Source organism: Myotis nattereri (genome assembly GCF_964212035.1).
Source record: "Myotis nattereri genome assembly, chromosome: 5".
Lineage (NCBI taxonomy): Eukaryota > Metazoa > Chordata > Mammalia > Chiroptera > Vespertilionidae > Myotis > Myotis nattereri.
Genome location: NC_138080.1, coordinates 90,855,432 through 90,872,970, shown reverse-complemented (window position 1 = coordinate 90,872,970; position 17,539 = coordinate 90,855,432). Strand labels below are relative to the sequence as shown.

The 17,539-nt window shown below is 45.9% G+C and overlaps 1 protein-coding gene across 2 annotated transcripts in view; it reads left to right on the top strand.

The window, feature by feature from the left end:
- Positions 1-6,365: 6,365 nt before the first annotated feature.
- The window catches only part of GLRA1 (glycine receptor alpha 1), a gene marked incomplete at both ends in the record, with an annotated part of 63,338 nt that continues 52,164 nt past the window's right edge, over positions 6,366-17,539 (top strand). For both annotated transcript variants that reach the window (XM_081091062.1, XM_081091061.1), the window contains one exon: positions 6,366-6,421. In XM_081091062.1, coding sequence (XP_080947188.1) covers positions 6,366-6,421 — 56 coding nt within the window. The remainder of the gene's footprint in view (positions 6,422-17,539) is intronic.

Genomic DNA, 17,539 nt, shown 5'->3' with positions numbered 1-17,539 from the left:
AATGACCTCTCCCACCCTGCCCACCACCCCCAGGCCTTCACCACCCTATTGTCTGTGTCTATGGGTTATGTATATACGAATATGAGTTCAAGATCAGCCACACCTTCTTTATGTCAAAAGTGCTTGTGAGGGAAGAAAATGAGAGACCTATTCAGGAGAAACTGACTGAATAAACATGAAATAAGAGTTAAGGGCTGAGAGGAAAGTAGGAGAAAGGGGCAGAGATGGTTTGGGGAAAAGATGGGGATGAAGCACAAGGAGATAAAAGTCTCACAGAGATGTCGAGCTGCTAGAGCCCAGAGGACAGATAATGACATGGAGGAAATATGTCATTCCCAAGTATAGACTGAGCTGCAAAAAAATTGGAGAGTCTCTGGGCAGAAAGTCAAGATCCAACCAGCTTGATACGGAGCTTTCTTTCCTCACTGATCCCACATCCTCGTCTTGTACTTCAGGCCCTGAGCAAAGGGTTGGGCCCATGACTTGAGAGACAGAAGTCCTGAGTTCTGGATTCTGCTTTGTGGTGATACCTTAAGTCTGTCATGCCACTTTTCTGGCCCCTATGTAACTAATCAGTAAAATGGAAGGAAAGATCCATTAGTATGTTATGCATCTACTTCTTATGAATGAAAAACCTCCTAATACCATTGAGATTTCCCAAATAGTTCTGAGGTCCCTTCTTTAAAGCACAAAGAACAAACTATTACTTTGCAATAATAAATTTTTTTTATCCTCATTAGAGGATATTTTTTCCATTGATTTATTTTAGAGAGAGTGAAAGGAGGGAGGGAAGGAGAGAGAGAGAGAGAGAGAGAGAGAGAGAGAGAGAGAGAGAGAGAGAGAATGAATCATCAATGTGAGAGAGACACATCAATTTGTTGCCTCCTGCACATGCCCCAACTAGGGTCAGCTGAGGTATGTGCAGCTGAGGTATGTGCCCTTGACCAGGAATCAAACCCATGACCCTTTGGTCTGTGGGGCAATGCTCTAACCAATTAGCAAAACTGGCCAGGGCTGCAATAATAATTTTTTTTAAAGGTAGAAAGTGCATCTCTAAGTTGTGTTAGGAGAGGCTGGTGGTAAGCCTCCAGCTCCCTGGAGGAAAGGCTCTTCCGTAGTTCCATTTTCAGACCCATATTCATCATAATACTTCAGCACAATTAGGCAAGCTACTCAGTTGCTCCAAATATCCATCTCCCTTTACAAAGTACCATTGAAGCCTGTCAAAGGAGTGTGGAAGCATCCAGCACTCTCCTCTGTGAATGTCACTATGGTCAGAGGCTTGGCGTTGGGTTGATTTCATTAGCTGGCTGGGGACAACATACTCTCACCCGATTAACACTATTCCTTTCTCTTCTCTTCCTCTCTTCAGGGCCCTCATGAATCTTTTTTCTTCGTTCACTTGTTCAGCCATTCATCCTTGCAGGAAATATTTACTTGAGTGCCTTCTATGTGTCAGGCCCTGTGCCATGTGCTAGATATAGATCAGTAGCAAGCTGGGTAGCGTCCCTTCCCTCAGAGATTGCCTTGACCTTCCCTTGCATGCCTTTCATGTGAGTTGAAGCAAAAAATAGTGGAAAGACTCCTTAGCTCTCATCAGGGTACCTGTATTCTTGTCCCAACTCTGCTACTGGTCTAAGGGGTAAGTCACTTAACCTGGCTTGGTATAATTTTCCTCTTCTGTAAATAAAAATGTTGAACAAGCCTGGCCAGTGTGGCTCAGTGGTTGAGCAAGAGCAGTCTCTAAGAATCTCTTGCATAGGTTTTTCCCAGTAGCTCCTAACTAATCTCCCTGCTTTCATTTTGCCCCTTCCCTCCCCCACTTTTTCAAAACATATTTTTATTGATTTATAGAGAGAGGAAGGAAGAGGGATAGAGAGATAGAGACATCGATGAGAGAGAGACATCGATCAGTTGCCTCCTGCTCTATGGATCAAGCCCACAATCCAGGCATGTGCCCTGACTGGGAACTGAAGGTTCATGGATTAACACTCGAGCACTGAGCCACAGTGGCAGGGCCCTCCCCACTTTTTTAATTTTAAATACAGCAGCCAGACTAATCTTGTTAAAATGTTCAGTCAGTATATGCAAGCATATAGGCCTAACCAATGGACATGGACAACGGGGGGGGGGGGGGTGAGGGGATGAGCGGGGGGGGGGGGGCGGGGTAGAGGGTACACGTATGTAATATCTTAATCAATAAAAAAATAAAAAAATAAAAATAAAAGAATTCAATAATAAAGCCATCTAGGCCTGGAGTTTTTGTGGGAAGGTTTAAAAAAAAAAAATGTTCAGTCAGATCTTGTTACTCCTCTGCTCACATCCCCCCAATGGGGTGCACTCGGAATAAAACCCAAAGTCCTTACTATGCCCTGGAGGTAGTACATGCTCTAGCCCCAAACTACTTCTCTATCCTGGGACTCTTCCGTCATTCACTCCACCCAGGCACACTGGTCTCCTTGATGTGTCTTGCACACTCTCAGCACACCTCCCTCTCACAGCCTTTGCATTTGCTTTTCCACTGCCTGGAGACCTCACCCTCCCCTCCCTGAGGTTCACATGACTCATTCCCTGACTTCCTTCAGTCATGTGTTCAAATGTCTCCTTTTAGGAAGCCATTCCCTGAACTGACCTCCCTATATAAAACTGCCCCTTCGTGTCACTCTCTGTGCTTCGTGTCCCTTTACTGTGCTTCTTTCTTTTCCATCTTTATGATTGCTTAATACATCATAACTTACTTGTTTATCTTCTGTCTCCCGCCACTAGAAAATACACTCCATTAGAATAGGAATCTTTACCTACTTTGTCCCACTGCCTAGAATAGTGCCTGACATAGTAAGTGCTCAATAAATGTTTGTTGAAAGAATGAATCTCCTCTAATAATAAAATAAGTCTCAGTGTGTGTGTCGAAATTTATTCCTACCTAGAAGGATTCAAATCTGGCTACTGGGACTATGAGGGACCAGTCCAATATTGGAATTAAGCTACACAGAATACTTGCCAATAGAAATGGACCATCAGCAGAAACCAGTCCATTCTCTTCCATTCGGGTTTCTGTTTCATAGCATGGTAGTTTCACAATAAGATGAGACCCGAACACCATTTCTTTTATGCAGCTTTATGTGGTGCAAAGAGTAGGCATTACTGTCCTCATTTGGCTTATGCCCAGAAAGTTTGGTCATTTATCCCATATCATCCAGCCTTTTTGAGGGAGAGATACAATAAGAACTTAAGTCCCTGACCTCCAAGCCTTCAGTTATTTATTTTCAATAGTGCCCTACACAAGACAGGAAGATCTGGGTGTACTCTTTACAGGCAAAAGAAATATGCGAGATATGGGGTAAAAAGTGTAGATTTATAACCATGAGGAGCTTTTCCCACTGAACCTCTGGAGGGTTTGCATGTTCCAGGAGTTCAAAGTATTATTTCTCTTACATATTGTCATATCCCCGACACTTGGTACATGCTCAGTTCATGTGTACTGATTCAATAAAAGTAGGAGCCTACTAGATAAAAATTATTCTCGGGTGATAATTACTCTCACCTCCTGCAGAGGCCACAGCCTCAGAGACATTCACAAAGAGCAACACCACACACACACACACACACACACACACACACACACAGCACACACACACAGGAGAAAGAAAAGAAAAAGTAACTTCTACACACTGTATTCACACCTGCCTGCACAGGTGCTTCCTAACCAGATGAGGAGCAAGGACAGAGTTGCCAGCTCACAGTTTGTTTTGGTACCTCAAGGGGTACAATGCCCCCCCCCCCGTTGTGAGTATGGGAAACAGAGTTTATTCTGGTATTATTATTTATTAATTATTGTATTTTTCCATACAAACAACTATAAACCTACCCTGTATGCTTTTGTGGACAGACACCCATTTACAAACACAAATGCACATATGCACTTAACATTCACTTCAGAATTAGGCATTTTACAAATCATAAATCAATTTATGTAGACAGAAATATACAAGCTTGTCTGGCCCAAGCATACTCACAAATGTAAAAACACAAGTACACAAACACATTCATGAAGATAATGTTTACCTCAAGGTATGACTGTAAAAGTAAATGAGATTATGTGAAGTGCACAATAATACCTGGCACATACAAGGCATGCTAATAAAGGTTAGTGATCAATAGATACATGATATAAATTTGTATCAGACTTATATGAATACCCACCTTCCAAGCAACATTTTCTTTCCAGTCACTATTCAGGACCTCATGGAAATTCTAAGTAGCTCATTACTTTCTGGTGTGCAGGAGCCAATAAAAAAAGGAAGGAATGTGGGGTGTGCTATCATCCTAGGGGCGGGGAGGAGGCTGGTGAACAAAGCTTTCCTGATTGTGTTTTTTTCCTGGGGAGAAGGCCTGGACTTGGAGGGAGCTGAACTGTTATGAATTATTCTAGAGAGAACCAGCCTCCAAAAACTCAAAAGAAGGAGTCACTAGAGTTACTGGATAGGAGGGAGGCTCGGTAGGCGGGGAGGGAGAGACCCCACAGTCCCAATCCATTCACATCAGCCAGAAAACCCTCAGAGGCCAGCAATCCATTAGAGCCCAGTAGCTCGGAGAAAATCTGATTAACTCCACCTCCCCAGCTGAGCTCTAGAGTGAAATGTATAGCTGGTTTCTGACACTCAAATAAGGTGGGAGAACAGAAGCAGGAGGAAGAAAAAGCAACGGGATGGGAGTGGTAAGCACTGAATACCTGTATGTACCGCTTGGCCCTGCCATTATTTTGGAGCAAACCACAGCTCCCTGTGACTCTGGCTCCCCAGCTTATACGATGTAAATGAAACTGTCTCCTGCCTAGCTGGAAGATGGCATATCTTCCTTGTCTCCCAAAAGGGTGCGAGCATGAGGCCAGGACTGCTCCCTCTTGATCCTGGAAATTGCTCAAGGAATTTCCCCTGTTTTCCTGCTGCATTGGCCCTGGGGGAGCGAGGGGGGCAGGGGTGCCTTCTTTTATCGACTAGGCTTCTTTTTGAAACCTCTCTCTCTCTTTTTTTCCTGGGGCCAAATATTATAACTTCAGAGCTCTAAACAGACTCAAGGACCTGATTCAATTCTTCCCATTTAAGATGAAAAAAATGAGCCCAGAAGTATGTCTGAACTGGGGCCCATGGATTTGTTTTATTCACATACAACTACATTCTTTAAAAAACAAGACATTGTTTTGAGAGACCTGGAGAGATTAACTCCATAACTTCCTCTACCCCACCGCCCCCATGCAAAGGAGAGGGAAGATGGAATCTCTTCCAGCACTCTAAGCGTTAAACTCAACCCAGAGTCTAACACGCGATTGGCCAAGCACTGGAAAAAGATCTGGTTTTTGCAGCGGTTGGCCAATGAGCATCTCGAGTGGGAGGGTTTGAAGATACTAAGGAGTTTTCCCCCCTTTTTTTCTCTCTCTCTCTCCACCCCCTCCCCTCGGCGATCGCCTGCCCCCCCACCCCCTTCCAATCCCCAACGCCGCCAGTTTGTTAAATTAATGCAGTAAGAAAGTCTGAAGATCTGAAGGAGTCCTGGCAAAAGGAAGATGGGCAAGCTTAGAAAACCAAGATGCATCTGAAGCCTAAGGTTCCTGAGCCCCGCGGAGTCGCCATGGACCCTGGCAGCCCCCGAAACTTGCCCTAAGCTCCCTCACATCTGCAGCCCCGAGCAATGGGACACCTTTCCTGCAGTGATCATAACTTATTCGTCGGGGGCCAAAGAACAGGAATCGCAAGGCGACAGCAGACCGACACGCAGGCAGGGGAACGAGATTCCGGGACTCGGTCGCGATGCGCCAGCCTGGCATATTCTCTGGGATTTAACTGAAGGCAGCACCGCCAATCGCTTCCCCTCGCCCCTGACCCCCTCAGCATTAAGCCCTACTCTCACTACCCAAGATGCTTGCCCCATCTAACCGTCCGCGGCCAGCGCTCTGATCTCCACAGAAGATTTTTTTTTCTTGCATGAAGCTGGCCATTTAAACAGAAAAACGGGTAAAAAAGAAAATATACCCACCCCCAAACGTGCCTCCCCAGCGCCGCAGGGAGCCAACAGACACGCTGGAGTTTAACAAGCAGCAATACTCTCCGCGCTCTCCAAAATCAGGGCTGGACGCTCTCCGCGGTGCTGAAACGCTTCGCGGCGGCGGCGGCGGCGGCGGCGGCTGTCCGTGGTACCTATAGCCCCCTCGCTCCAATTTCCCCTGGGGCTTTCCCTCCGCGCCGTTTCCCACCTCCCCTCGGCATCTGGATTATTTTTTCAATAGCGCTCGCTGGTTTTGTAAGTACCAATTTGAAACATATTTTTGGCCCCATAACTCGTGGACTACAAAGCACAAGGACCTGAAAATGTACAGCTTCAATACTCTTCGACTCTACCTTTGGGAGACCATTGTGTTCTTCAGGTATGCAATTTTCTACTGACCACATCGCTCTGACGAAAATGGGGAAAGGAGCACGGAGGCTGACTCTGTCCGTGACCCCCTCTTTGGGGTGGGGGGAGATGCCGTACCCGCTGCAATCGGGTCCTTCCATCCGCCGCTCCCCCCTCCCCCCACCCCGCCCTCAGGGTGTCTGGCGTGTGCGTGGAGGTCTGAGACAGCCGTTGCTCTGGCAGCTGTTTACCTGTTTCTTGTGATTTGTTTGTCCTTCCGCCTGCTACACCCCCACCCCATCACTGGCCCCCAGGACCCCTGCATTTGGCTCTCACTCAGCTGGGGACTTTTAGGGGAAGCTTTAGGAGTTACTCAGTTTAATTAGGACTGCATTCTCTCTAACCGCAGTGCCGAAAATCTCAGCTCTCCTGTCTGGGGGAACCAAGTGACAACTAGTGGTGACGGGGGAGGTTGCACTCGAACTCACTGGACACAAAACATTTCATTTTCTCTCCTTTTTTTTGTTTCCGTTTTCTGCGGGGTGTGGGCGCATGTTACTGAGGCTTCGTGCTTGGAAAAAAAATAGTGTTACGACCTCAGGTTGTAAAGCCCTAAACTTGGGTGTACAGCGGATTGATTTAGAATCAGATCCTGGGAAACATTTCCCTTTTGAAACTTTGACTCTCTCCTCTCCCCGACTCACCTTTCCAAACTCTACTTTATTAGCTGAAGGTCCTGACCTGATTGGCAATTCCTGTATGTGTTTTGTTTTTTAATTTATGTCTACTCCTGACTAAATAGCTGAGTTCCCCTACCCATTTTCTCCCAGGTTAAAATTTTTTGCCTACAGGCTTAGCATTCTTATGTTAATACAAGCAAAAAGTGAAAAATCGCCTTTTCAGGAAGCATTGAAATAGATAGTCCTTTTGAGAGTGGGTGAAACATGCCATCTTCAGAGATGATAATGATAAATTCCATTTACATGAATTGAAAAAAATTATTCTTCTTCCATGACCTGCAGGGATCATTAATCTTTCTCATTTTAGATGCCTGCCTCTCATGTTTTACCATGGCATTGGGTTAACAGTAATTTGAAAAACCTACTCCTTTTTAAAATAAGTAACCATCAAATATTATTCTCTCTTATCATAAATCGGCAAGTAATTTTTGGGTTTTTTGTTTTATTACATTTTAGAGAGCTCTGCATATGAATTGTTGGTTTGACTAATCTGTCGGTTGGTTTATTAAATGAATGACACCTCCCCCTAGATTTTAAGGGTCTATATGTAAGCTTTTCTTCATGTCTTTCTCTTGAGATAAAAAGAAGACCCTTCTCCTTCTCTGAGCTACCCAATGCTAAAGCTTCTAATCCCCGGTTCAAATCATTCTTTAATAGGCCATAGTCCTGCCCACAGCTCAGAATGCAAATAGTCAGGGAGTCAGATAGAATTTTAAAAGTGCAGCAATCGAGGGCCCTGTGAAATGTAGCTACTATATGGGGGAAAGGGCAGAAAGTATCCTCTTAATTTAACAATATCAAATCCTTTCTCCCCTATATACATAGTAGAACTGTACTTGGTCACATTTGTATGCAAATTGATTCTCTGTTTGGCTTAAGAAGATAGAACTGTACCAGAGAGATTAAAGAACAAATTAATAAAACCAAGCACATCACCCACCCCCAACTCTTTTTTATTGGTGAACAGTAAGTATAGTTATTTTATTCTCTCAGACATTGTCTTTCACAAAAGGGAAACACAGTTTAAAAGGTTTGAATTGCAATCGTTTTGATAAGGCTGTGAATGCACCATGTTAATACTTTAAGGAAAGTGGTGGTGGCCTATCAGGAAGCATCACTCTACATCTCCTTCCCCTGAGTGTGTCAAGATATACATGAGCTATGATGGGTATGGGATATGACTCCATGTGTTTAGAAGGAAAGAAGAGTCATGACTGAAGGGCTGGGAAGGGATTTGTACCATTGCACTTTCAAAATACAGAAATGGCTTCATTATTTGAGGAGTCAATGTTGCTTCAGAAATGTCCTGAGACATAAAATAATAAAAATGAGAATTGAACTAGGAAAATTCCCCCAGCAATTTTTCAGAGAGGTGGGGGGAGGAGGGGGGTTACAAGGAGGGAAAGTGTTATCTTTGTCTAATTGGCATTTTCATTTCTAACTCTCTCATTTTCTAAATTTTAGGTGAAAATAAGGAAGCATTAAATCTGGGGGTTTGATAGAATGCATGTGGAGGTAAATGGAGTCTGGCAGCTCCCTAGAAGGTTCCATGTGAATAATCCCTTCTCCCCCAAGGGACAGACACTATGTTGAAATAAGACAATCCAATAATCTCAGGCACCCAGGTACTCCTTATATTGAATGATGCCAGATGCTCACCTTGTTGGGAAATCTGGGGGCTAGAGAAGAAAAGAGCCTGGATAACAGAAATGCTGCTGCATCAGCACATAACCAGCGAAATGGCAATAATGACAGCAAAACAAACAAAACAACAGAGTGCGTGAGGCAGAAATCTCCTCCGGTGCCAACACAGAGAACAATCGAGGCCTTAGAAAGAGCTGAGGGGGAGAGAGACTAGGGTCCTGGGAGACAAGCAAACAGCACTGCGCTGCTCATCAACTGTGTCCCCATTACTAAAATCAAGTGATTTGGCTGAAGTTCCTGCTCTGATATTTGAAAAGCCTGTGGGTCTAGAATTCCAAAAGTGCCATTCTAGGATGCAATAACCAATATTGTCTCTTTATTTTTATCAATGAGGATGGGGCTTTATATCCAGAAAGATGAGTTGTTTTATAGTAGAAATGCATTCCTTTTGAGTCCAAGAGAACTGACTTTGACTCTGAGAGCCCTTACAGTGGCTTATGGGTGAGAAGGTACCAGGGTGACCCCACAATTTTCTCACCTACTCAATAACTCAAATAGACCCGTGGTAAATAACCATATCTCGCAATCTCAGCACTGCTGGCATGTGAACTGGAGAATTCTTTGTTATGAGGGCTGCCTGATGCATTGTAAGATGTTTAGCAGCATCCTTAGCACCATAGCACCTCCTCCTCAGTCTTGACCATCAAAAAGCTCTCCAGACACTGTCAAAAATCCAGGGGTGGGGACCAACTTGGCTGCAGTTGAAAACCACTGGTATACAGTGACAACTGTTTAATCTGTTGCTCTGATGTACTAATTAGAATAAGGAAGGAAGAAAATGCCCCTCATGAAACGCTTAAAGCATCGCAGTGAAGCAAAGAGAGCCCTGGCTTGTGCTTGAGAAGGGAATAAAGGCAGAGGAGATAAACCAAGTCTAAGCCATGGGTGGCTTCCCCAAATGATGACAGCTTTTCTCTATGTGCCAGTTCCACCTGCCGTCCCAGCAAATGCTTCCTTGCACAGGGTTTTGGACTGAATATGGTGCTCATTTGCTAAGAAAGGTCACCGAAACCTTGAAGGGAAGATGTTTCTAGCACACCAGGGTCAAAAAAAAAACATGGCAAATAGATTTTTGCTCAGATCTCGGTGCTGGAAAACCACCCAGTTGAAAGATAAATGAGCTTCCCATCAAAATGGCCCCTCTGGCTTTCTGGTCTCTGAGCTTGCCAAGAGGGGCAGATGACCACCTGGATCTTTCCCTCCGGGTAGCATAGCCGGAGTCTCCTGAAATCTCACCCGCAGCAGTTGGGACACTGAGAAAAGTGCCTAGGAGCTCCTAAAATGGGTCAAGGACTTTTTCCTAAGGAGAGAAGCCCCTAGGGCAAGTTTGCAGTAGGGCCAATCAAAATGTCACTCTACCCCCTTTTGGGGGTTTAGGAACCATGAGAAAGAGAAAACATCATGTCTTAAGTCCCTGTGGGTCTGCTTGGCCTAGGACCCTAGACTGGTGAGTGGAATTATGGATCGGCACATACCTTCCGCATGTTTGCAAAACTGATAATGACCTTTCAGGGGGCATCCAGGGAATTCATTGTGGAGACCACCTTGTGAAGGAGGTTGCACCCATGGGGTGCAGTGGGAAGAGCAGATAGGCTGTGATTTGAGACTTCCCCACCCCCATCCCCAGAGCCAGTTCTGTTCCCAGCCTGCAGCATGGCTTTGTCAAGTCTCTTCCCCTTATGGGGACTCCGTTTTCTTACCAAATGACTGACTCTGACACCTCTCAGTTCCCTGCAGCCTCGTCTCAGGTCTTTATGAGAGACAGAGGCTGTGCCCCCACAGGCTCAGGATGAATCTGCCTTACTGCTCACACTGCCTTCATTCTTGACCAGGCACTTATTTATCATGTGCTCATGTGTCCAGCCTGAAACTAAGCACTCTGCAGGGGAGACAGAGGTAGCAGATGCCACAGCCCCTGTCCCTGCAGGAAGGGGAGACACTGCTCCCTGTAAGGCTACATCAAAATCCTCCCTCCTTCTCCAGAGGACCCGCAGAGCTCCCCTCCCGCAGCCTGTGCGCGTCCTGCGACAGCGCATTCATGTGGCATCATTAACTTTATTCCCTTCATCAGCTGACAGAAGCCAGGATGATTTTTAAGATGGATGGCACTGTCTCCCGCCTGGCCATCTTGACGCCATCCTGCAGGCTTTCTGCTGCTTTGGGCAAAGCAGCCTTGGCCCAAAGGGAGGAAACCTGGAATCCAGAATTTAGCTAGTGGCATGACCTTGAGTGTGTCCCATGACCTTTCCAGCCTCAGTTTCCCTAGCCACAAAAGGAAGGGAATTGACAAATCACTCTGTCTAAAATAATTTTTAGCTGTGTCATAATAGACATATATGAGAACGGTTTGAGGTACAGCTATCAGCATATTTCAATTATTATAAGAAAGAGCAACACTGAATTCTATTCAGGCTCAAAGTCCTGAAAGAATTGAGGACCTCACTAACAACTTCACTCTCTGGATAGTTATCTCAACCTGGAAACCATTATTGACAGGTCCCATAAATATGTCAGTTTCCCCAGAAAATGCTTCTTATGATGAGAAATCATGATGCCTGATCACTATCCTCAGAGATGTCAAGCGTGGTCTATGAAAAAGACCAAAGTGTTCTGTACTTTTATCAGTGATTCTGCTTGGTTTTTTCTCCCACATCAAGACTGCGTTTTAAACGTTTGTTTACCAAGCCCCATTCATAATTAACTTATTGTCCTTGTCTTTATTAATCAAAGGCACACATACCTGCCAGAAGTATGAGCATCATACAATAAGCAATGTCGCCACACTGAGTTGACCTAAGAAAACACAAAATTTAAGACACGCGATGTTTTTAATTAGTCCATAGAGCCTTGTCAGAAGTAAATATGCAATCTGTTAGACTCTGAAATGTTTGAAATGGATTTTGAGTCCTCATTAGTATTTCATGAACCCCCTAGGTACTCAGGGACCCCATTTAGAAAACATTAGATTTGATTTATTCTATATTGCTCCAAGAGAAGAACTGGGGTAAATTGATAGATTAATTTTTTTAATGCACATATGCACATTCTGAGCCAATGCAATTTCAAACTTTCTGGCAGATCTGTCACATGGTGAACGGGGCTGCCTTGGTGGTAGTGAGGGTCCTGGCAGTGGAGGTATGCAAGCAGAGACCGGATGTCCTCCTTCCAGGAGGGACACAGACGAAACGTAAACTGCTTTTGTGGGTTGAGATTTGTAACTAGCTCCAGAAAAGTAAATGAAATGCAGGTCAGAGGCAAATCTTCTATATACTTACATTCCCTCCTTTCCTAATTCCCAAATTACTATCTGATCTTTGTAAGCTCTCTGAGTCATGCCATAAACACATACTTACCCATATCTTTTTCTTCTTTTTTTAAAATATATTTTTATTGATTTCAGAGAGGAAGGGAGAGGAAAGAGAGATAGAAACATCAGTGATGAGAGAGAATCACCAATCGGCTGCCTCCTGCACCCCCCTTACTGGGGATTGAGCCCGCATATGCCCTGACCAGGAATCCAACTATGACCTCTGAGGCTCAACCACTGAGGCACACCAGCTGGGCCCTTTTTCTTATAACGAATTGTTTAATGAAGAAAGGGGGCAATGATCACACACACACAATAGGACAGAGGGATATTAACAGGAAATCACCTTCCTTATGTAAGAGCCTGGTTTTACACAGTGAGAATGAGCTCAGAATAAGAGACTATCAGAGCCAGGACCACCAACAAATGCACTGGCCCACAGACAAGTCGCCAGGCACGGCTGGTGCTCACAGGACTGATGGTCTGTACGCTGAAGGCCGCTCAGCCCTGAACTCCTGCTGTCTCTCTTGAACCAACTCCCTGGTAAGCCTGATACACAACTGAAAACAACATACGGCTGGCCAGCAAATTCATTCAGAAAGCGCATTGCAAGGGAACAATGCCCAGAGATGCCGGGGAGAGGAGCTTATGCCTATGCTTTGTAAGGCAAGCCCTTATGAGGGGAGCTGAGGCCCCAACGCTTTTGAAACTCCTTAGAAAGGATCCCTTTGTGGTTTTCTGAAGTTGATATTGTCCAAGTTTCCCGAGGCTAATTCAGTGCAATTAGATTACCACTCTCTGCCTTTGAATTCGGCTGTTTTTCAGTGTCCGTTGCTAAATGAGTTTACCATCTTAACAGGGAGCCACCGACCGGCATTAATCCCAGCTGTGAAATGGACAGCGTTCTCTCCTGCCTCATATACTGGGCAGCCCACAGGCACCTGGAAAACCAGGCTCTGCCCCGCCCCCCCAAGGTCCGTCCTCAATCTCCCACCCACTCACCCCAGAGAATCACACCCCAGAGAATCACACTTGCCTTCAGTGTCTTAAGTTTCAGAATCGTGGAGGTGCAGCTCTCAAGCTAGCGGTGAGGGACTGTAGAACACAGGTTCCCACCGTCATACTAGACGACCGAAACAGAAGCTCTCAGGGTCGGGACCCAGAACCCTGTAATGTTAACAAGAGTCTCTAAGGCAGTGCTTTTCAAACGTCAGTGTGTGTGTGAATCACCTGGGGATGCCATGAAGATGCTGAGTCGGACTCAGGAAGTCTGGGTGGGCCTGAGAGTCTGCACGTCTAACAGCCCCCCACCCACCCCCACCCCCATGGTGCTGATGCTCCTGGGGACCAAAGGTTTGCATAGCAAGGCTCCAAGTCACCTGACTGGGGGCCCCTGACATGGATCAACCCTCTTATTTTGCAGATGAGGAGAGGAAAAATTATTTCCTCAAGGTTATAGAGGGAATGGCAGAGCTCCCAGAGCCCTTCGCAATAGTGCACGTTTCCCCAGCTCGTTCACGTCTGTCGTCTATAAAGCCTGTGTGGCCTGGACTCTGCGACTGTGCGTTCCTCCCTTCAACACACAGTCCTCCCTCAGAAACACGAACATGCACGGCGACAAGGGCTCCTCAGGCAGCTGTTCCCACCCCTGAAGTCCTAGTACCCCAAGTGCTCCCATTCCCACAGTCTGGAACTCCCACTGTGTGCCCCCGGGTAGGAGAAGGGCGCTAGACAATGGGCTTCGAATGCTGGGACCCAGCCACGAGATTCTGAGGACCGATGGCAGAGGTAGATCAAGGTGACCAAGGTCTTCCTGTGCAGGCTGTACTATCAACCTTGCAGAACTACAGGCTTACTTAGCACGCCCAGGTGTGCAGAGCCTGCTGCCCATCTACCATCTGTCTGTCTGACCTCAGACCCATGTCCTTCCTTCTCCTCTACCTCTCTGACCTATCATCCTTCCTCCAAAAGCACATTAGTATCCTACACATTGAATAGAGTAGCTGCTGGCATCTCCGGCCTCTGAGAGCTACGTGTTTATGGCTGCGTGTTTATGGCTGCGTGTTTATGGCTGCGTGTTTATGGCTGCGTGCTCAGTTCTGCAAGGCTCCCCAACTCCAGAGGAATGCGGCAATCCTGACTGGCAGGCAGCTGTGCAGTTGCTCGTACAAGAGCATTTTACAGTCTATAGAGAGTTTCACATCCATGGCCCCAGGTGAGCTTCCCAATCACCTTTAAAAATAGATACAAAACAGTGGGTACTACTCCCATTTTAGAGCTGAGAAAATTGAGGCTTAGAGAAGAAAAGTGTCTTGCTTAAAACCACACTGTTGATCTCAGGGGGACAGCCAGGATTCAAATATAGATCTCCTCGCCCCAGCCGACCACACTGCCTCTTTCCCCTTCAGGGAGGAATACATACAGACCCCTAGCCCTTCGTGCAGTATACCTCTGCCTCTTCACAGATTCCTCCCAAAGCTGCAGCCCTGCGAGCTGGTGCAGACGTCAGGCCCGCAGCCCTCGCCCTCTGCGGGGCCGCAGGGCTGGGAAAAGCCTATGAGAGAGAGCTGGGCTCCCCTCTCCCATCAGGGCTTTGGTTTGACAGTCATTTTCTTCCGACTCTTAGCCAGATGGGCATTTCTCTTTCTGCTTTTGATCATTTTTAATTGTACGGTATATGCACACATTCTTTTGTTGTTGTTGTCCTGAAACCAGGTGTAAGCCGCAAATCCCCTTTGATAATGATCTTCAGGATATCCCAGCTTTTATTGCTTTAAGGAGTGTCTTACTTGATCATTTTAATTTTATTTTTATGCACACATGGAATGATGGTATATGTATTTCAGTAGTTATCCACACAGGTTGAAATCTATTGAAGTTTACTGAGCTACATATACTATCTATTGAAATACGCACACACGACCATGTCATGGGATCAGATTACCTATATAATTCTGTAGTCTGTCTTATTCAGGGGTCATCATGTCCTGGGGAGCCTCCCCGTGGAGGCACCGGCTCCACCTCATTCATTTAATGAGCGCAGGGCCTCCGTTATGGATCTCCCATTGTTTCCCAGCCACCCTGCTATTGATGGGCATTTACAGTTTTTCTAACTTTTCCACTGCAATCAGTGTTGCAATGATCACAGGGCACCTACATCTTTGTGAACACGTGTGACGTTTTGCCAGGCAGATAACAAGAACAAGAGATGGACTTCCTGGGGCACGGAGCACGCGTACCTTCGATGTTAACAGATGCTGCTGGCGGACACTCCTTTCTTCCTGAACTGTCCCCTCCCACCCTCCTAATGCTCCATCTCAGCCTTGACTGCAGCAACTCGCTAATGATAACCATTGCTATTTACTGAGTGTTTACTGTTCTAACAACCATAGGCCTTATCTCATCGTCCCACAAAAGTCCTTAGACATAAATACTATTGTATTCCCATTTTACAGGTGACAAAAATGAAGCATAAAGAGGTTATGTCATTTGCCCAAGGCAAGACAACTAGTAAGAGACAGAGCCAGGATTCAAAAACAGAAAACGTTCTTTTAATCACTGCACTGCCATTGTTACTCCAAGAATGAACCAGCGAGAGGAGGGCAGGACTGACTGGAAGAGGGAGATGGAGGCAGAATTGGCCTCTCCAGATCATCCAGGCCCAGTCGTTTGCAGGTGGTTTTAGATAATAATAAAGTTAACGTACATCTGTAGACAGATGTGAGTGTCCAATCTCCATCCTGCACACAGGAGGAAGATGGCACTAACGTCCGCCCCATCACAGGTCCATGGTTAGACCTCTGTCTAAGGGTAGAGACAGGTTACTGCAGCCCACCCTTTCATCTCTGTCCCACCTGCCTTGGGACCAAAGTTACTCGATTGGAAAAGCTGTCGAGGATTATGGGAGAGAATTTCTGACTGAGTGGGGAGGTCAGGAAGCAGGACAGCATAATCTCAGGCCTGTTTTAATTTTTTTTTATTTTTAACTGCTGGTCCCTAGTACTTAGACCAAAGACCTTTTCAAGCCTCGTTCTCTAAGCCCCAAACACACAGGACTGTGTGTACCCAGTGTCCCTTCATCTTCACTATGGGAGGTTGGAGAGGCCGCCCAATCTCTAGCATGGGGGGGGGGGGGGGGGGTGGAGGGCGGAGGGTCTCACCGCAAACTCCGGATCTGCCACGCCCAAGGCAGACCCACAGGGCTTCTCAGAACACCCCGAGGCCAGGAAGCCACAGTCAGCCCAGAGCAAAATGCGGAGAGGCAGTGAGGACTGGGCTAGCTCTCCTTTCCGACTGTGAGTGTCACATGGCCTGTGTGAAGCCCAAACAGAGCTGCCGCAGACACCTGTCTCCAACAGTTCTCCGAGTGACACCAGCGACAGCTCTGAATGTGTCCCCACAGGCTGTTGCTAGTAGAAGAAAAAGCACATATATGTCTCCTAATATCAGCTCTTGAAATAAACTTGCTGGTTTGTCTGTTTACATAATAAACATTATACATGTTTGCTGTAAGATATTTAAACCGCATAGGGAAATATGTTTAGAACTGAAATACTGAGAAATCTTACTCCCTGGGGTAAATCACTTATACAGTTGGGTATTCATCTTATGCAAATGATTTTAATAACATAATAATGACAAAAACATGAGTGCTTACTCTGTGCCTGACATCTTTCTAAAAGTTGCATGTGTATTAAACCATGTAATTCTCAGAGCAATCCTATAAACCCGATACTATTGCTCATCCATTGTATGGATGAGGTTGTGGATGAGGAAACGGAGAACTGGAATAATTTTCTTAGGGCTGCACGCTTGGGAACAGCATGACAGACTGAGACCCAAGCAGTCTGGCTTCAGGGAGCCTTCACCTGCTTTGCTACAATAGTAAACTGTTTCTGTTTTGCAAAAACGGGATTATACTAAACACCATGTTCTGCAACTTCCCTCTTCTCACTTGTCAATACCTTGCCATTGTACATAAGCGGCCATCTCATTCATTTTTGCATTGGTGCTGCCTTCTGCCGAGAACACCAGGTTTCAGCATGACACAACCCTCAGCTCGCCACAATCCAGCCCGCCTCCCCACCCCGCTCCATTTCCAGCTCCTTGACCAAATTCCAGCCCAAATTCTCACTGGTCTTTGTAACAGGCGCAGTATTCTCTACTCCGTGCTTTTCTCACACTGTGATCTGTCCCTCCATACATCTAGACAAGCCCCTCTCCTCATTTCTGCCCTCTGCATTCAAGCTCATTGAATTTTAAATCTTGCCTCTGTCACTTCCACCCTCTATTGTCTTGCCAGTTTGCTCAACCTTTCTGATCCTCAAGTTCCTCCTCTTAAAAAATGGAAATAACAACCTCACTGATAGATAAATAAAGCCACCTTTGGAGCCTCCCC